This window comes from Acomys minous (genome assembly GCF_964271855.1).
Source record: "Acomys minous genome assembly, chromosome: 4".
In the NCBI taxonomy this organism is placed as follows: Eukaryota; Metazoa; Chordata; class Mammalia; order Rodentia; family Muridae; genus Acomys; species Acomys minous.
This window is the reverse complement of record NC_140486.1, coordinates 59,567,165-59,588,512: the sequence shown is the minus strand read 5'-3', so window position 1 is coordinate 59,588,512 and position 21,348 is coordinate 59,567,165. Positions and strand designations below refer to the sequence as shown.

General features: G+C 39.0%; 1 protein-coding gene across 1 annotated transcript in view; it reads right to left on the bottom strand.

The window, feature by feature from the left end:
• Positions 1–21,348, bottom strand: part of TPGS2 (tubulin polyglutamylase complex subunit 2) — a 47,183-nt gene that overhangs the window by 20,831 nt on the left and 5,004 nt on the right. Inside the window, exon 2 of the mRNA XM_084780618.1 lies at positions 3,851–3,930. Within this exon, the coding sequence (XP_084636744.1) occupies positions 3,851–3,930 (80 nt within the window). The remainder of the gene's footprint in view (positions 1–3,850; positions 3,931–21,348) is intronic.

Below are 21,348 nucleotides of genomic sequence, written 5' to 3'. Positions count from 1 at the left end.
ACAGGGTCTCTCTGTGTAGCCTTGGCTGTCCTGGATTCACTTTGTAGACCAGGTTGTCCTTGAACTCACAGTGATCCACCTGCTTCTGACCCCTGAGTGCTGGGATTAAAAGTGTGCACCACCTCAACCAGCTATTTTGCTACTGTTATGAATTGTAATGTACATATTTTTTGAGATAGAGGTTTGTTGAACGGGTCATGCCCCATAAGTTGAGAACCACTGCCCTAATGGATTCCAACAAGAAAAGAAAAATGAATAATATGATATAAACAAACTGTCAAAATCATAAAATAATTTTAAGAACAGAAACATGATCCATTTTTATTGGACTATAGATGTACCTAAATTAATAAAGCATACTTTTATTGGTGGACAAAACATGGATACAACTAAACAAAAAGGAGTTAAACTATACTTCAGACCTTATGGCTATAACATACATTTACAGTTCATTTCAACCAGAAGCTGCAGAAAACCACTCTTCGTACTAGCACCTGAAACATTCTATAAGAAAATGACAAGCTATAAAACAAGTCTCATGAAATTCAAAGAAAAGTCTGACCACAGTAGAATAAAAGTGGAAAATCAGTAATAGGACCTTAAGAAAATACAACTGTATTAGTTAAATAATATTCTTTTCAATGAACAGTGAGTCAACGAAGAAATCAGAGACATGTAAACATTTTTATAATGACAGATATTTTAAAAGATTTATTTATGTATTTTACGTATGGGTACTTTTGTCTGCATGAACATCTGCACACCTGAAGACAGCATCAGACAGTTGTGAGCTGCCATGTGGGTTGGGAGAACTGAGAACTGAACTCAGGACCTTCCAAAGAGCAAGTGAGTGCTCTTAATCGCTGAGCCATTTCTCCAGGCCCTTTAAAAACATTTCTTAAAACAAAACTAAGTAAAAATTTAAATATATTAATAACAAAACCTACAAAATATAGCAAAAGTAGTATTAAGAGTTTTACCAGTCTGTGCTTACACAAACATGAAAAGACTTCAAATATACCCTAAAAATACAACAAGAAACTAGAAAAGCAAGAATAAACCAGACTTTCTGGAGGAAGTTTATAACCAACCAAAATAATTAGAACTAGGAGGACACAGAAAGCCTGAAGAGAACAAATAACAAGTAAGAATGGTGGAGTAATAAAGTCTTCTAACAAAACCCAGGAATGGATGACTTTATTGCTGACCTTCCTAAATACTTAAGGAAAAACTGGTATCATTTCTTCTCAAACTATTCTAATGCACTAGGAAGAGGCAACCCTTCCAAATTCATTTACAAGGCGAGCACTACTCGATACTAAAAACAGACAAGGAAATAATGTAACAGGGCAGTGCCAAGGAATGGCAGTGCAGGGAGAGAGGTTGTAGATAGGTAGAGAATAACCAGGAAGGGAAAAGAAGGGCAATCATTTAGACCAGGGCTTTAATAAACTACAGTCCTCTACACCTGTTATGTCACTTTTTCTTCCTTCTTTCTTTCCTTCCTTTTCCTTTTCTTTCAAGACAGGATTTTGTGTAGCTCTGGCTGTTCCAGAACTCCCTTTGTAGACCAGGCTGGCCTTAAACTCAGAGATCTCCCTGACTCTGCCTCCCAAGTGCTGGTATTAAAGGTGTGCTCCACCACACCCAACTGCCAATTCTTTTTACATAAAAAAATATTTAGACAGTCATGCACTTTCACTTCAGTACTGATGATGGATGGCTGTTTTCAATGTTCCCACAGCAGAAGAAGTGAGTTTCTGTGACAGACTGAGATGCCACAGAACTTGAACTATTGTTTGTTCCCTTAGCAGAAAATGCTTCCTGAACCCTGACATATATATTATATGCTTTGCCTGCAAAGGAACAAATGACTAAACAGAAGGAGAAACATACTGAAGGTTTTGCTTTGTTTTATTTAGATTTTAAAGAGATGAACAGGACCCTATAGGGAAGCTGTCAATGTACTGAAGAGAGAGGAAATGAAGCATTAACCAGAAGAATGAGAGTTTGGGGAATTGGGGATTTATCGTAAAATCCTTACAATAAACCTAGAGCAGGAGTATATAAAGGGCAAATCTGCAAGAAAACTTAAAATCCATGGTCATATTTTAATGAAAGCTTGTTTTATGATTAATATTTAATATTGGCTCATATGATTATTAATGCAGTGGTTATTATTCCTTAACCAGCTATTATAGAAATAAAAGCATACAGACACTTGTTAGATTTTTAATAATGTTAAAGTGCTAGGGCCGGGCAGATATAAACCTTGTAGGCTACCTTGTTATCTTCCAGCCAAAATCCCCAGTTATTTGCTCCAATCATTCCTATCTTGGCTATTTCCCATCCAAAATTCCCATAAATACTTGTGCACGCTCTATGCGGGCTGTTTCTCTCCATCATGCCAATCCTCAGAGCAAGGTCCTCCTGGCCACATGCTTCTTGCTCACACTAACCTATGGTGGTCTTCTTTCTCTGGTGACCCTTCTGCCACCCTCAAAGCCCACACATCCTTTGCTCTGCCTACTGCTCTTCTGTCCAACCCAGGGGCAGGCAACTTGTATTGACCAATTGGATAATTTGGGATGCAAAGTTACACAGCATCACTTGGTATATGTGAGAATGTGCTTGTAAGACAGTAAAGATTCAGTTAACATTTGAATACATAGTAACTCCAGATCAACAACAACAAAAGCTGAAAAGAAACGGGATATTTGCCAAACTTTGAGCTGTAGTTTGAACATCAAAACACTGCACGGGAGAGTCTAACCAATCAAGAACTCACAGGGACTCTAATCATGCAATGTTACCAAGATGCTTAATAATAATGTAACTTCCTGACACTGGGATGCTGTGAAAATTAAGAGGCAGATTCTTTCATTACATCTGAACCAAGGAAAGTCCAGCTAATGAAAAGCATTGAGTCTGAGTTAATTTTGTATCCAGCCAATTTGCTGAAGGTGTTTATCAGCTGTAGGAGTTCTCTGGTGGAATTTTGAGGGTCACTTATGTAGACTATCATATCATCTGCAAATAGGGATAATTTGACTTCTTCCTTTCCCATTTGAATACCCTTGATCTCCTTATGTTGTCTTATTGCTCTGGCTAGAACTTCGAGTACTATATTGAAAAGATATGGAGAGAGTGGGCAGCCTTGCCTTGTTCCTGATTTTAGAGGAATTTCCTTGAGTATCTCACCATTTACTTTGATTTTGGCTATTGGCTTCCTATATATAGCCTTTATTATGTTGAGGAAAGTGCCTTGTATTCCCGATCTCTCTAAAACTTTAAACATGAATGGGTGTTGGATTTTATCAAATGCTTTTTCTGCATCCAAAGAGATGATCATGTGGTTTTTTATTTTCAGTTTGTTTATGTGGTGGATTACGTTGATGGATTTCCGTATATTAAACCATCCCTGCATGCCCGGCATGAAGCCTACTTGGTCATGATGAATGATATCTTTAATGTGCTCTTGTATTCGTTTCGCAAGTATTTTATTTAGAATTTTTGCATCGATGTTCATCAGAGAAATTGGTCTGAAATTCTCTTTCTTTGTTGAGTCTTTGTGAGGTTTAGGTATCAATGAGACTATGGCCTCATAGAATCAGAGGAAAACTAGGAAGTGTCAGTCACAGATCTGGTACTGGTTTCCTGCAACACTTACCAGTTTTCTGTCTAGCGTTATGATTTCTAACATATGTACATATGTATGTATATATAGTACGTATACAGTATATATGTGTGTGTGCATATCACAGTATATAATACCCACTGCTTCCTTCCCAGGGCATTAAAATTGACCTTTATTTGTTGGAAGATGAAGATTCCACATAAAAATGCTTACCTGTTCCCACGAAGAAATCATATGACGTTCAGCAGGCAGCTTTTCTATTATGCTCACCTCTGTCACACCTGGGGAAGATTCTAGAAGAAGAAAAAAAGGAGTACAAAGTTGTAATTGGCCTGATCACACATTTTGTCCGTTAGGTTGGTTAAGTGTTGATGATTGCTCTATGGCTATACAATTCCTTTGATGAGCGTTTACATCCCCTGTGAGCAAAACAGTCCTGGCTGAGGCCTCAAAGGCCCAGTACCATAACCTGGTAGGGCACAGCATCACCCGAAGGAAGATCACCACCAGAACCTCTTTAACCCTCTACATTTATCATTGAACAATGCACATTGGACAGAGCACAGAGATTCTAAACTTTCACTAATTTCACACTGGACTTCTTGGCAAACATATGTACTTACAGTTAAAAAGAATAAAAAAATAGTATCTCTTTTAACGTTCCATAAGAAATAAGAATTATTCAAGAGTGGTGATGCATAACTTTAAGCCAGCATTCAGGAATCAGAGGCAGGCAGGCAGGCAGGCAAGTAGGTATCTTTGAGATTGAGGCCAATATGGTCTACATAGCATGTTCCAGGATAGCTAGTAATACATAGACTCTGTCTTGAAAAAAAAAAAATCCAGAAAAAAAACCCAAAAAACACCACCAACAAAAGACTTGATTTTAAACTTTCTTCTATTAAATAAAATTCACCTCCTGAACATATTCTACTTTATGGAGTTTAGGATTTAAAAGGTAGGCTAAGGTAGGTGTGGTGGTGCCAGCTTCTGTTGGAAGTACTGCCAGAGTGAGGGAACTGGATCTACCAGAAGCCAGCCAGACTACATTGTTAGTGAGTTCCAGGCAAGCCTAGGCTGCATAACAAAACAATGCCCAAATAAACAAATACAAATCTGAGATTAGGAAGATGGTATAGAGGCTAAAGCTTGCTATGCAGAGGATGTGAATTCTCATCTATAAAACAACAAAACAACAAAACAACAACAACAACACACTGCCAGTCAACTACAGGAAAGATAAAAAGAAATGATTCATCCCTTACAGGTTTTATAGTGCCCTGTTAACAACTTTTATTTCAGACTGTAAGCTTCTAAAATTCTGAGAGAGTAAATCATTCTAAGCCACTCAGTCTGTGGTACCTTTTAATGGAAGCCCTAGTAAACTAATGCAAAGTCTATCTACTTTTTGTGACACTACTGTATGTATTATTCTTATTGTTACCACTCTCTATCCCATGGTTACTGCAAGCCACGATAAAGTCACACCCACAAACCCTCTTCTTGTTCTGCTCTGTCCTCTGCATACTACTAATCTGCCTCATACTCAGCTTTGTTTCCAAGCCACCCCTGTCTAGTACTTTTGGTTGGAAAAATAGCGGCTTTAACATACTTCTGTTTTATTTTATCCTCTTTCACCATCCAAATCCTTTGCTCCAGTATCAGTTATCTCATTGCCTCTATGTCTTTAATCCCCCTAAACTAAATTTGTATTCGTATTCAATTTCTGATACACATTTAAGTGTATCCATGCTTCTGTTTTTTTACATACATGCCAAGGTCTACCTCCACCCACACAACCCACTTTAGATGACTCTGGCTAGCAGTGATCTCTATTCCATGCCACATAAAGTAAATACTAAATGTATATACTTAATGATATGACATTTTGAGCTGTATACTGGATTTTAAAAATATGCAGCCCAAGCATAATACCAACAAAAATTTAATGAATGTTTGACTTGCACATACATGTACGTATGGTATTGCATGTGAATGTCTTGTAGGCTCAAGGTTGATTTTAGGAGACGTCCTTGATCACCTTTTTCACTGAAGCAAAGTCTCTCAGTTGGACCCAGCACTCACTGACAAATGCTGGTCTAGCTAGCCGACTTGTGCCAAGCATCCCATCTCCACCTTTCAAGCGCTGGATTACAGGTGGGCTGCCATGCCCATCCAACATTTATATAGATTCTAAGGACCAGAATTCTGGGTTCATGCTTGCACTACAACAGTTAAATCTGCCTAACTATCTCTTCAGACCCTGAAAGGAGTTTAAAAATCTCTAGGAATATGCCATTCTTTTAGTAAAAGTTTATATGAATGACTGATGCTATTATTATGCCTTTCTATGAACCTTAAAAATTTCTCCAAGTTTTTGAGTTTCAGAAAAATTAATTCTTGGAGTGCAGCAACAGATCAATGTAGAAACTCAGAATTCAGCACTCTACCAATTCTAGTCTTTATGTAGTCAATAGATAAATGAACGGTGATAAGTCTTCACTTTCCTCTAACTTCAGTAAGACAAAATACTACTACTTTTTTTTTTGGCAGAAGAAGCAAAAATGAAAATGTTTTTAGAAAGCTAAATATTACTATAGAATTAAATGTTTTTTTCTTTTTTCTTTTTTTTTCTTTTTTGAATGTAGTAAGACACTGAAAGCATGGTGCTAATGTTGGGTACTTTTTTTCTACATCCCTGGAAATTGAGATGTAGATGCTGTCTATTCCTTCTGTGATAGTTCATTTGTGATGCCTTTTGATTATTCAAATAAATGGGATCGTCTGGTGTCTACAGTTACAAAAGAACACACAATTATCCACTGTTTAAACTCCCTGTAGTGGCTCACTCTAAAGTTGGGTGGTATCAATTCCTTCCTTCTTCTCAAGCTCAGACCACTACTCCACTGCAAGGTAGTCTATTTCCACTCTCTTGAATTTGGAGTTGTTTTGTAACTGACTCAACTAATAAAAACAATAAACACACTATGCCAGTTTAAGACTTAAACTTTTAAGACAACAGGAAGTTCCTATTTTCCTTTCTTTGGATCTGGAGCCACCACACAATAAGCCCAATCTAGTCTTCTGGAAATAGAAGCAACATAGCACACATCAAAGAAAATGCTAAAAAGTTTCTAACACAAAATGTCCAAGAAATTTGGGACATCATGAAAAGACCAAACCTAAAATAGGAATAGACAAATAGATGAAGGCTCAGAAAATATCTTCAACAAAATCACTGAAGAAAAATTACCTAACCTAAAGAGATGGTTATAAATGCACAAGCAACCTACAGAACACCAAATAGATTGGATCATAAAAGAAAATCCCCCTGTCACAATAATCAAAACACTAAATGAATAGAACAAAGAAAGAATATCAATGGACTCAATTCTCCAATAAAAAGGCACAGGCTAACAGAGTGGATGCGAAAAACAGGATCCGTCATTCTGCTGCATACAAGAAACACACCTCAGCAACAAAGACAGACATTACCTCAGAGTAAAGGGATGAAAAAAAAGTGTCTTCGAAGCAAATGAACCCAAGAAACAAGCTGGAGTAGCTATTCTAATATCTAATAAGATAGACTTTTAAGCAAACATAAAAGATATAAAGAGGGGGACTTCATACTCATGAATAGATAAATCCACCAAGATGATGTCTCAATTCTGAACATCTATGCCCCAAATACAAGGGTACCTACATTCATAAAAGAAACACTACTAAAGCTAAAATCACACATTGAACCCCACACATTAATAGTGGGAGACTTTAACACCCCAATCTCGCAATGAAACCGAAATTAAACAGAGAAATAATGAAGCTAGCCAACATTATACATGAAATGGACCTTCCAGATATCTATAGAACATTTCTCCCAAACAACAACAACAACAACAGCAACAACAAAAATACCTTCTCAGCACTATACAGAACCTTCTCCAAAACTGATCATTTAGTTGGTGACAAAGCAAGCCTCAACAGTTACAAGATAATTGAAATAACACTTTGTATCCTACCAGACCACCACGGATTAAAGCTGGAACTCAAAAACAACAGGAACCAACAGAAAGTCTACAACTCATAGAAAGTGAACAACTCTCTACTCAATGCCACTGGGTCAAGGAAGAAATAAATAATTTAAAGATTTTCTAGAATTCAATGAAAACAATGGTACAACATACCCAAAGTCAAGGGACAAGAGGACAGCTCATAGCACTAATTGCCTTCATAAAGAAATTGTAGAAATCTCATACTAGGAACTTGACAACACATCTGAAAGCTCTAAAACAAAAAGAACCAAACACACTGAAGAGTACAGGGCAGGAAATAAACTCAGGGCTGAAGTGAGTAACATAAACAAAGAGAACAATACAAAGAATCAATGAAACCAAGATCTGGTTCTTTGAGAAAATCAGTAAGATAAACAAACCCTTAGCCCAACTAAGGGAAAGGCAGAGAGATAATACCTAAATTAAGACAATCAGAAATAAAAAGGGAGATATAACAACAGACACTGCAGAAATCCAAAGAATCATTAGGTCTTACTTCAAAAGCCTATACTCCACAAATTGGAAAATCTACATGAAATAGATGATTTTTTAAAAATAGATACTACTTACCAATGTTAAATCAAGATCAGATTAGCAATCTAAATAGTCCTAAAAGTCCTAAAGAAATAGAAGCAGTCATTAAAAGTCTCACAACCAATAAAGCCCAGAGCCAGGTGATTTTAGCACAGAATTCTACCTCTTTCAAAGAAGAGCTAATGCCAATACTTCTCAAAGTATTCCACGAAGCTCCAGTCAGGCTGATACCTAAACCACACAAAGATTCAACCAAGAAAGAAAATTTCAGACCAATATCCAACATGAACATTCATGCAAAAACACTCCAAAAATACTTGTACACTAACACATCAAAAACATCATTTACCATGTTCAGGTAAGCTTCATCCCAGGATGTAGGGATGGTTCAACTTAAGAAAATTCATCAATGTAACCTACAATATAAACAAACTGAAAGAAAGAAAAAAAAACCACAAAAACCCCACATAATCCTCTCATTAGATGATGAAAAAGCCTTGACAAAATCCAACACCCCTTCATGATAAAAGTATTAGGGAGATCAGGGATACATGTCACATATCTAAGCATAATAAAGGAAATATACAGCAAGCCGATAGGCAACATAAAATTAAATGAAGAGAAACTTAAAGCAATGCCACTAAAATCAGACACAAGACAAGGCTGTCCACTCTCTCCATATCTATTCAACATAGCACTTGAACTACTAAATACATTAAGACAACTAAAGAAAATCAAGGAGACACAAATTGAAAAGGAAGAAGTCAAAGTATCTCTATTTGCAGATGATATGATTAGTATACATATGTGACCCCCCAAATTCTACTAGAGAACTCCTACAGATGATAAACACCTTCAGCAAAATGGCTGGATTAAAAAGAAACCCAAACAACAACAACAACAACAACCCAACACCAAAACAAAACAAAAAACCAAAAAACAAAAACAAAAAACAACAACAACCCAGTAGTCATCCTTTATACAAATAAATAGGCTGAGAAAGAAATTAGACAATCAATACAATAGCCTCCACAATAGCCACAAAGAATATAAATATCTTGGTATAACTCTAACCAAGCAAGTGAAAGACCTGTATGACAAGTATTTCAAGTCTCTGAAAAAAGAAACTGAAGAAGATATCAAAAGATGGAAAGATCTCCCAAGTCAAAAACTGGTAGGATTAACATTAAAAATGGCCATCTTACCAAAAGCAATGTACAGATTCAATGTAATTCCCTCCCAAATTCCAACATACTCTTTACAGACTTTGAAAGAGCAATTTTCAACTACGTATGGAAAAATAAAAAACCCAGAATAGTGAAAACAGTTCAGTACAATAAAAGAACTTCTGGAGGTATCAACATCCCTAATTTCAAGTTGTACTACAAAGCAATAGTAATAAAAGCCACATGGTAAGCTGGTTGTGGTGGTGCGGGCTTTAATCCTAGCACTTGAGGAGGCAGAGGCAGGTGGATCTCTGTGAGTTCAAGGCCAGCCTGGTCTACAAAGCAAGTCCAGGACAGCCAAGGCTACACAGAGACACCCTGTCTCGAAAAACCAAAACCTTAAACTAACCAAACCTAACTCCCCTGCCCCCCCTGCCCAAAAATGAAAAAACAAAAACAAAAACAAAGAAACCCTTAAGAGTTTATTATATAAACTGAAGAGTTAGGCAGGGATAAGTTTGAAGCCAGGGCCAAAGGGAGATGTTAGAGGATAGGAATAGTCAGTACAGAGGCAAAGGTGAGTGGACAACATAGAAAATTAGTTAACAAAGCTCAAAATGAGGTTGATAATACCATTGGATGACCAGCCTGTGGGTCTCTCTCTTGGTTTTCTCTCTTCTTTTCTTCACATCAATAAAGCTACTGGGCTTATATGTGGAAATGAGCTCATAACATGCTTTTGAGAGTCTGAAATCTTGATAGCCGTGATCAATTGCTTTGCCTATGTGACTAGATCTCATTAAATCTCTGAAATCTGGTCCTACAAGTAAGCGCACTTGGGATTGTACATAGGATTTTCTGTTTGCTAAACTAGTATTTTGTCACTGAACTACATCTCCAGATAAGGATTTCGAGTTTTATACAGCCTTCCTTGTATAGAAACACTACATACATACTGCATCAAGTCACTGGTTAAGGAAGGAATGTACTCTGTGAATACTCACTGGAAGAAAAACTTCATAAACTTGTATAAGACTCCTCTTGGCTCTACTTGTTATGTCTTTTCTTCTTACTGATTAACATAATAAATATAAAAATATTGTGGGAATACTACTGTCTTTGAGTGCCATCCTTCTGGCAATCACTTAATGTAACAATTTTATATTAACAGTTTTGAGTCAGCCTGATTTGTGTATGCTTTTGGAAACCACAAATAGTTGGGTTGGATTTGACCCAGATTTAAGACTTTTGTTGTTACGTATTCATATACATTTTCTTTTGTATATACATAATTTGCTTTAAAACTTTTTTATTGATTATATTTATGTATAAGGAAGTTTTACCTGCATGTATGTCTGTGCCCTACATGTGTACAGTGGAGGCCAGAAGAGGGCATCAGATGTCCTAGTACTGGAGTTACAGGACACTGTGAACTACTATGTGGATGCTACAAACCCCAGTCCCCTGGAAGAGCAATTAGTACTCAACTGCTGAGCCATATCTCCAGCCTATTATTTGCTTTCTGGCTTAAAAATATTGGGGAATGTATTAGTTTTCTATTGTGGTCAGCGATTATGCTCTCATTTGGAGCATTGTGTCATTTTGTAGGCTCATTCATGTTTTTAAAGAACTCAGCTCTGGGGGGATTCCAAGATGGTGTCAACCATTATGCACCGTATCTGATCTACTCCAAGGAGACCAGTACAACCACTTTGGAAAGCTCTCTGGCGCTTTCTCAGAAAAATGGGAATAGGGCTTCCTCAAAACCCAGCTATCCCACTCCTTGGAATATACCCAGAAAATGCCCTACTACACAACAGGGACACATGCTCAACCTTGTTCATAGCTGCTTTATACATAATAGCCAGAACATGGAAACAGCCTAAGTGTCCCTCAGTAGAAGAATGGACTAAGAAACTGTGGTACATTTACACTATGGAATACTACTCAGCTATTAAAAACAAGGAATTCTCAAAATTTGTGGACAAATGGATTGATCTAGAAATTATCATAATGAGTGAGTTCGCCCAGAAGCAAAAAGAGACAAATGGTATATACTCACTTATATCAAGACACTAGTCCAAGGGATACATCCTCTGAAAAACTTTACTTACCAGGAAAGTGGGTCAGAGGAGAGGACATCCTACTGAGACGTTAGGTAAGAGTAGCATGGAAGAATGGGGTAATAGTAGGATCCGCAGGATCCTGGAAACTTACAGGAACTTTATGACAGGCGGATCTGGGTCATGGGGTCCTCCTCAAACTAAGGCACCAGCCAAGGAGAATATAAGCAGTAAACTTCGAACCCCTACCAAGACCTAGCTGACGAACAGGATATTCTCCACCGATGAGTGGAGAGTGAGATCTGACTCTCACACGAACTCTGGTGCCCCTTTTCTGACCACGTCCCCTGAATGGGAAGGCCTGGCGGCACTCAGAGGAAGGATAGCAAGTTACCAAGAAGAGATTGATACTATAAGAGCATATATAGGGGGAGGAGGTCTTCCTCAATCACAGACATAGGGGAGGGGAGAAGGGGGGAAGTAGGAGGGAGGGAGGAATAGGAGGAAACAAGGGAAGGGCTAACAATTGAGATGTAATATAAATAAATAAATAAATAACAGAAAACAAACAAGAAAAAAAAAGAACTCAGCTCTTCATAGTTGTAGTAGGTCTAGAGTTTCCCTATTCTTAATTATTGTTAAAGACCACTGTTACTTGCTGTAAAGATCATTACTTCCTGTCAAGTGATTCTACCCATTTTTAAGTAGGCATCGGATACTTCATCTCTTTGACATGCCTTTTTGCTAAAGCCTGTTTTAAAGGATGTCTCTGACTAAATTAAGTTTACCTGAATAAGCTCCCTTTTATCACTGACCATATCAAAGATATATTTCCTCAGGTTCATGTTATTGGTGTTTAGAGTGAGAAGTCTTATAATGGCTATTTGGGAATTCTTATTTTAAAAATAGCCTTATTAAGATATAATTCCCCTACCATAAAGTTACTCTTTTAAATCACATAAAATTAGTGAGTTCAGTGTTTTAATGGAAGTGTGTTGTTACACTGAGAACTGACATCATACCTATTAGCAATGACTTCCCTGAGCCATCTCATTAGCCTCTAGAAACTATTAATTATTGTTTTTAAACAAAATCCCAAATGTTCGATTTTACCAATAAACACTGCAGAGCCAGATACTGGGGTGAAAGCCTACTAGCTCAAAGAAGCAGAGAAAACACTCAGCTGACCTTCCTACTCAGCCAAAAGGAAAAACCCTTTCTCCTTTTCCATGTTGTCTTAAATACCTTTCAACTCTGTATCCCTCCTTCATGTGTTTTCTTATGTTCACTCCCTGACATTTGTTGTTTACTCCACCTCTTGACCTATGGTTGACTTTATTTAGCTCTTGTTTACAGAAAGCTTTTGGGTTAAAGGTGTGTGCTAGGGCTGAGCTACACCTCAACAGGGAACAGGTTTTTCCAGGTCACAGTCTTCAGGTTCACAATGCGACCAAATATCCTGCAACACTTAATTTGCTTTAGACTTTATAGATCTGCCTGATTTGGGCATCTTCATGTAAACAACAGCTTTCAAATAAACAGGCTCGTTCATCTGGACAGAACAGTTTTTAACTGGCTTCTTTCATTTTGTTTTCAAGGTGAATTCATATTAGAGCATGTGTTGGTTATCCATTGCTTTGTATTGATTTAAGTTTTAGCCAGCGAAGCATTAGGCTAACTGCAGATAGTCACCTATCACTGCCTTCCCCCCCAAATCCAATCCCCCAGTCTTATCCATACCCACTTGCTAAATCCTCCATTACTCCCCTGCCTCCATCTTCAGTGATCACCCAGATCTTCCCCTGTTAATTTCCTTCCCCCCTACGTAGATTTATCCTAGGCCCTAACTCCAGCAGGCAATGGGAAACCAGAGGCTACTCTGAGCAAGGAAGAAAGTTGCAGATTCTCACCTATTGCTTTTCTTCTCAAAGCCAAACCCCCACTCTTATCCGTAGCTCTACAGCAGATGAGCCATTCCATCTCCAGTGGATAACATAGACCTCCTCCTCCTAACTTCCCTCTTCCCAGCCATTGCTTTATCCCAGCCCCCAACTTTAGCAGGCCATTCCAGCCAGGGAGGCAGGTAGGCTAACTGCAGATTTTCCACTTCCTCCACCCCTCCAGCCCCAGTCCTCCAGCGTTGCAATTAACTTATCAGTATGGCCTAGGACACAAATAACTGGCACAGAGAGAGATTATAGTGTATTTTAAAGCTGCAAGCACTACACTGGGCAGAATCTAAACTTCTACTAATCTACTAATAAACTAAATTAAACTACTCTAATTCTATGGTCTCAAAACCTATATATATCCCAATCATTTGCCAATCTGACCTTCCTTGGTGGCCTTCTCTCTCCAACTTTCAACTGTCCAGCAGACAGCTCTTCCCCCTTCCACTCCTGTCCTTCTGCCCAGCTGCTTGGCTAAGTGGGTGCTTTTTGGACAACTGCTACATCCACTCAAGGCATTCCTCCACTCTCCAGTCTCATTCCCATCTGTAACAGATCTTCTGTTGTGGCCTTTCCTTCACTCACTGCCCCCATTGCCAAGGAATTATGCAAATACTTGTGGAACACCCTGCTTTTCCCCTCCCTCCTGTGGATCCCCTCATAACCCCCTCTTCTAGCTCATCCCAATTCCTAAACATGAGCTCTGAATACCTAGGGGCATATTTCACCTGGAACCTCCAATGGCCACAACTATCAGGATCCCAGGAGAATTCCCTTACAGGGAACACACAGCCACCCCATCTCCTAAGAACCAGAAAGGGCAACAGAAACAAAGGAACAAAGCAACCACCCCCCACCCCACCCCCTGCCAATAAGACAAGACCAGATATCAGCACCTAGAGTGACAACCTTCTCAAGCCTAGATACCTAAATGTCAGCATAAAAACAAAATCATAACCAGCCAAGACAATTTATGTCTCCACTCGAATCCAGCACACCCTGAGTACTGGAACCTGGCTGAAACATGACTTTACATTAACCTTTATAATGATTGAGGTCCTTAAAGAGGAAATGAATAAATCTCTCTCAATAGCCTTCCCCCTCTCCCTCTCTGTCTCTCCCCTCCCCCGAAAGAGAGTTTCTTTGTGTAACCTTGGTTGCCCTGGAACTCACAGAGATCCACACACCTCTGCCTCCCAAGAGCTGAGATTACAGGCATTCACCACCATCACTGGGTTTGTGAATACATCTCTTAAACAAATCTATGAAAACACAAACAGTGGAAGAAAATGACTGGAACAGTTCAAGACCCGAAAGCTTAAAGAGAACCAAAAAAGAAAACCCAAACTGAGGTAAATCTGGAATTGAAAAATTTAGGAACTTTAACAGGAACCTTAGAGACAACAGAAGACAAGAGAGGGAAGAAAAAAAATCTTAGTCATTGAAGAGACAATAGAATAAATGAATACTTCAGTAAATGGAAATGTTAAACAACAAAAACAACAATCATCATCCTCATCTTCATCCTTGTCTTCATCCTGGCACAATCCATCCAGGAAATCTGGGATACTATGAAAAGACCAACTCTACAAATAAATACCATAAGAGAAAGGAGAAGAAACCCAGATAGGCACAGAAAATATTTTCAACAAAATCATAAAAAAAAATTTATCTAACCTAATGAAGATGCTAAGGTACAAGAAACATATAGAACACTAAATAGACTGGACCAAAGGAGGGCAAAGGTTCCTTTAACACAAAATATTAAACACATAAATAAAGAATATTAAAAGATAATGGAAAAATACCAAGTAATAAATAAAGGTAGACCTTTTAGAATAATACCTGATTTCTCAAGGGAGACTCTAAAAGCTGGGAGGTTCTGGATAGCTATGTTATATATTCCAAGAGACCATAGAGACCAGCCCAAACTACTATACACAGCAAAACTTATGTCACGACCCCTCCAATAGAGTCTGTGTAATAAATACTACACAGGCCTGAGACTACAACCCCAAACCAGGGAGAGCCTCCTGAAATGGGGCTGATGTTCCTGACAGGAGAAATTTGATTACAGTTTTTCCTTCTCTCATTGTGCTGACATTCTCTGTCTTTATCCTATTTCTTAAACTTCACTCCCTCTATCCCATTTCTTAAACTTCACTCCCAGATCAGGACTTTTTTTCAGACAGACATGTTGCTATGAGACGTTGCTAACAAGGGACTACAGCCAGGGACCGTTCAAGCTTAAAGTTCATTGTCAAGCTCCACTGGTCTTCTACACACACACACACACACACACACACACACACACACACACTCTAACACAGTGGGTCCTTTGTGCTAAGAGAGCAGGAGCTGCAGCAGCAGCCGTGGCAGCGGTTTATTATTCTTGTTTGTACCCCTTCAGAGTTCCAAAGAGCCTTCTTATAGGCAGCAAAACAGGAATCCTCCTCCCAGGTGAAATCCCTCAAGAGGTGATTGCACACAGGAGGAAAAGTCTTGAGGAAGGGAGGGGCGCATTCTCAGAGCAGTAAACATGACTAGCTAACCAAGATAAACACAGACATGGAAGCTGCTAGAAACAGGACACGAAACAGCAAGACAGGCAGGCAGCCCAGTCGGGCCTGGTTCCTACAATAGCAGATATTTTTAGAGCACTTCACCCAAATACAAAAGAATATACTTTCTTCTCAGCACCTCATGAACTTTCTCCAAAAGTGACCACATATTCAAACACAAAGTAAGTCTCAACAAATACAAGAAAACAGAAATAACTCCCTGAATCCTATCAGAGCACCACAGATTAAAGGTGGATATCAACAACAACAGAGGAACAACAAACAAACCAAGAACTGGGCACTTACAAACTAAAGGAAACTGAACAAGTCTCTACTCAATGAAAAGTGGATGTGAAGGCTATTCTCAATTATCAGCTTGACTATATCTGGAATGAACTACAATGAATTGAGGGCACACCTGTGATCTGGATCTTGCGGCTGGAAGACACGGGCTTTTGATTCAGATTTCAAGGTGGGATGGCATAAGCTTTTGATTCAGATCAACACATGCCTTCAATCCAGATTGTGAGGCGTACTTTTAATCTGGGCCATACATTGTGCGGAGACCTATAGAAGGTTAATGGACAAAGGAAGGCTTCCTTTGTTCTTTGCCTCTTGCACTCACTTTGCCAGCACATGCACTGGATCCTACTTCCTCAGGATTCCAACTTATACCGACCACCTGAAACTGAGCAACTACTAGATTCTTTTTGTTATTTTGTCTTTTTTTTTTTTTTCCAGAGCTGAGGACCGAACCCAGGGCCTGCAAGCGCTCTACCACTGAGCTAAATCCCCAACCCCAACTACTAGATTCTTAAGACTTTCCATTCACAGCTGCCCACTGTTAGGTTAGCTGGAGTGCAGCCTATAAGCCATTCCAATAAATTCCATATTATATATAAATTCTGTGACTCTAGAGAGCCCTGACTAATGCAATGGCTCAAGACAAAAATAAAGAAATTGAAGACTTTCTAGAATTTAATGAAAATGAATTCATAACATACCCAAACTTACGGGATACAATGAAGCAATTTCTAAGAGGCAGGTTCATAGCACTAAGTACCTACATAAAAACAAAAACAAAAAAACAAAACTGAAGCGATCTCACACGCGCAACTTAAAAGCACATGTGAACAAAAAACTAAGAACCAATGAAACAAAGAGTTGGTTCTTTTGAGAAAATCAATAAGGTAGACAAGACCTTATTGAAATTAAAAGTTAGAGAGAGTATGTATCCAAATTACAAAATAAAAATGAAAAAGGGGACAGAACACACACCTAAGAAATCCAGAGAATTATAAGGACACACTTTGAAAACCTGCATTCTACAAAAATGGAAAGTCTAAAAAAGGGGGGAGGGGCAATTTTCTTGTAGGTACCACTTACCAAAGTAAAATCAAGATTAGATAAAACAATTTAAACAGAGCTATAACCTCTAGTGAAATAGAAGCAGTCAACAACAACAAAAAATCACAGAGCCAGGCAGTTTTAGCACAGAATCTACCAAACTTTCAAAGAAAAGTTAATGCCAAACATTCCTCATATTATTTCACAAAATAGAAACAGAAGGAACGTTCATTTTATAGCCCTCTGTTGAGACCTACTTTAGATCCTAGGGTAACTGTGGCTCCTCTGTTAACACATGCTGTCCCTTTTAACATAGATGCCATTTTGAGCATAACGTAAAACTAAGCTCAGGTTCTCAGGCTCTGCTTGTCTGAGAACTTGAATAGGCTTTTACTTACAATTCAATACTTTTGGACATTCTGCTTGAGTTAATGATTTATGTTCTACTTAAACAAAACCACAATAGCCTGCTATGTTCTTTTCTCCTGGAATGGTGGGGAACTGGAAAGTCCCCAAGCCTATATCCTACCTAATCAGCTTAAAATGTTTTGTCTAGCTACCTGGATAAATTGTACTCTTCTCATATTTAATCAAAATGATGTAATGCTGCCCTCCCCCTTACTTTCCACCTGGTGACCTGGTTGTTACCTGGTTATGGTATTTAATAAAAAGCTTGCTTTAGAAAGAACCAGTATCATAGTCTGGTTCCCAAATCAGGTCAGTTTTTCTTCAATGTTCAATAAACTTTCATCCATCTGAGTCTGGTGTGCAGCTATTCCTGAACCAAGAACATTATGAGGCCACATTCACCCTGATACCCAAACCACATAAAGACTCAACAAAGAGAATTATAGACCAATTACTCAAATTCTACTATTCTAACAAAGCAACCCAAAACCCCAAACCCAACCAAACAAAAAGCTAAATGATTCATTCAGCTATACTCATAATCAGTTCCTTGCTCAGCCATCATCAGAGAAGCTCCCTCCTATAGCAGATGGGAACAGATATATAGACTCCACAGCCAGACATTATGCAGAGAATGAGAAACCTTGGGAACATTCAGACCTAAAGAATGTCTCCATTAAATCCCTCCCCTCAGAGCTCAGGGAACCCAGCTGAAGAGGAAGAAAGGGTGTAATAGCCAGAATGGATGGAGGACACCAAGAAAACAAGGGCCTCTAATTAACATAATGAAAGCTCATATGAACTCGGAGACTAAGTTGCACAGGGCCTGCAATGGTCTGCACCAGGTCCTCTGAGTATATAATATGGCTCCCAGTTTAGTGATTTTTATGGGATTCTTGAGTGTGTGAAGAGCGGGTCTCTGATTCTTGTGCCTTTTTTTGGGTTCTTTTCCTTCTGTTTGTTAGTTTTGTCCAACTCATATTTGACAGTTTTTTGTTTCATCTTATATTTTAATATTATACCTTACAAGCCTGTTTGTTTTCTAATGAGAGATGTAAAAAGGAATAGATCTGGATGGAAGGGGAGGATCTGGGAGAAGAAAGGGAAGAGGAAACTGTAATCAAGATATGGTATATTATGTGAGAAAAAAAATCTGTTTAAATTAAAAAAATATTTCCTATTGTATGAGTACACCATATTTTTTACAACCATTCCTTAGCTATATTGTTCAGTGGTGTTCAATTTAGATTACTAACAATAACACTTATTTTGGAACTCTCCTATAACCAGAAAAGACTTCCAAATGAATGACTGAAAAATCAACCCACCCACAAAACCTTCAACCCACAATTTGTCCGGCATACAGTATGTGCGAGGTTAAAGAGGGAGCAGAAATTGAGGGAATGGCCAACCGTGACTGGCCCATCTTGAGACCCATGCCATGAAAGAGAGCCAACCCCTGACACCATTAGTATTCTGCTATTTTTGCAGACAGGAGCCTAGCATATCTGTCATCAGATAGGCTTCACCCAGCAACTGATGGAAACAGTTGCAGAGACCCACAGCCAAATATTAGTCAGAGCTTAGGAAATCCTGTGGAGGAGAGGGAGAAAGGATTGAAGGAGTCAGAGAGGTCAAGGACACAAGGAAACCTACAGAATCAACTAATCTGGGCCCATAGGGGCCCAGAGAGTGAACCTCTAAGCAGAGAGCATGCATGGGATGGACCTAGGCCCTCTGCACACGTGTAACAGTCGAGCAGTTGGGTCTTCCTGTGGGGTTCCTAAGAGCAGGAGCTGTTATCTGCCCTGTTATTCCCTTTCCCAAACTGAGCTGCCTTGTCTAGCCTCAATAGGAGATGATGTAAGAGCTGATATGGCGAGGTGGGTTGATATCCATGGGAGGCCTCCCCTTTCCTGAGGAGAAAGAGAGGAGGGGGAGGTGTGGGGGTAAGGGGAAGAGAGAGGGAGGAGCAGAGGGGGAAGCTGTAATTGAGATGTAAAGTAAATGAAGTAGCAGAAAAAGAATATTTGGGAACATGTTAATGACCGGTTGGGGCTCTGAAGATGTCCAGGGTAGGGTCTCTGGGAGGAATAGATGCTCTTCCACAGTTCGCTTTATCTCTTGGGTGGCCGGAGCTGATGGCTCAGGCAACTGATCAGGATTGAAAAGAGGAAGAAGAAAAGGGAGCCCAGATATATATCTATAGAATTTATACCTTTACAGAAACCTGAAATATCGGCATTATTCTACTGTTCGCCGTAATAGCGACTGCATTTATAGGATATGTGCTTCCATGGGGACAAATACCCTTTTGAGGAGCTACAGTCATCATCAACTCTCAGCAATCCCTTACATTGGCACCAACCTGGCAGAGTGAATCTGAGGCAGCTTCTCAGTAGACTAGGCTACCCTTACATGTTTTTTCGCATTCCACTTTATTCCTCCATTTATCACCGCAGCCCTAGCCATAGTCCACCTACTATTTCTCCACAAAACAGGGTCAAACAACCCTACTGGAGTCAACTCTGACGCAGACAAAATCCCTTTCCACCCATGCTATATAATAAAAGATCTTCTAGGGGTTTTCTTTCTATTGACAGCTTTACTCCTCTTGTATTATTTTCTCCAGATCTTTTAGGAGACCCAGATAACTATACACCAGCCAACCCCCTAAACACACCTCCACATATCAAACCAGAATGATGCTTCCTATTCGCCTACGCTATTCTATGATCTATTCCTAACAAACTTGGGGGAGGGGGGGTTCCTAGCCTTAGTACTATCCATTCTTATCTTAATACTCTTACCTTTTATCCATACCTCAAAACAATGAAGCCTTATGTTTCCTCCAATTAGTCAGACTATATTTTGAATTTTAACAGCTAACCTCTTAATCCTAACTTGAATTGGAGGTCAACCGTAGAATACCCCTTTATTATTATCGGCCAATTAGCCTCAATTAGCTATTTCTCTATCATTCTAATTTTCATACCCATCTCAGGGTTAATCGAAAATAAAATATTAAAATTAAAATGCCCCAATAGTATAACATATTACACTGGTCTTGTAAGCCAGAAATGAAGAGTATATTCTTCTTAGGGCATCAAGAGAGAAGACTTAATTCTCCACCATCAACTCCCAAAGCTGATATTCTACTTAAACTACCTCTTGAATTTTTAGTGTACATATATACACACATATACATACATAATACACACACACACACACACACACACACACACACACACACACACAGTGGCTGAGGAGGAGAACTTAAACTGACCACAAGTTTCCTATGGCTGAGGCTTTAAAAGTGGCTTCTGGCTAGAAACTGCGGGGTGTGTGTGTGTGTGTGTGTGTGTGTGTGTGTGTGTGTGTGTGTGTGTGTGTGTGTGTGTGTGAGAAAGGAGGCTCTTTGATCTGTAGATAGGCCTCATTTCGGGAGATCTCCAGTAAACCAATGTAAACTTAGGCTTATTAGGCATAGAAGCCTTGAGTCTGCTAACTTATTTGCAAATCTACAGAGAAATAAGAAGTAAGAGAGAGAGAGAGAAAATAAACCACTCGGGCTGGAGAGATGGCTCAGAGGTTAAGAGCATTGGCTGCTCTTCCATAGGTCCTGAGTTCA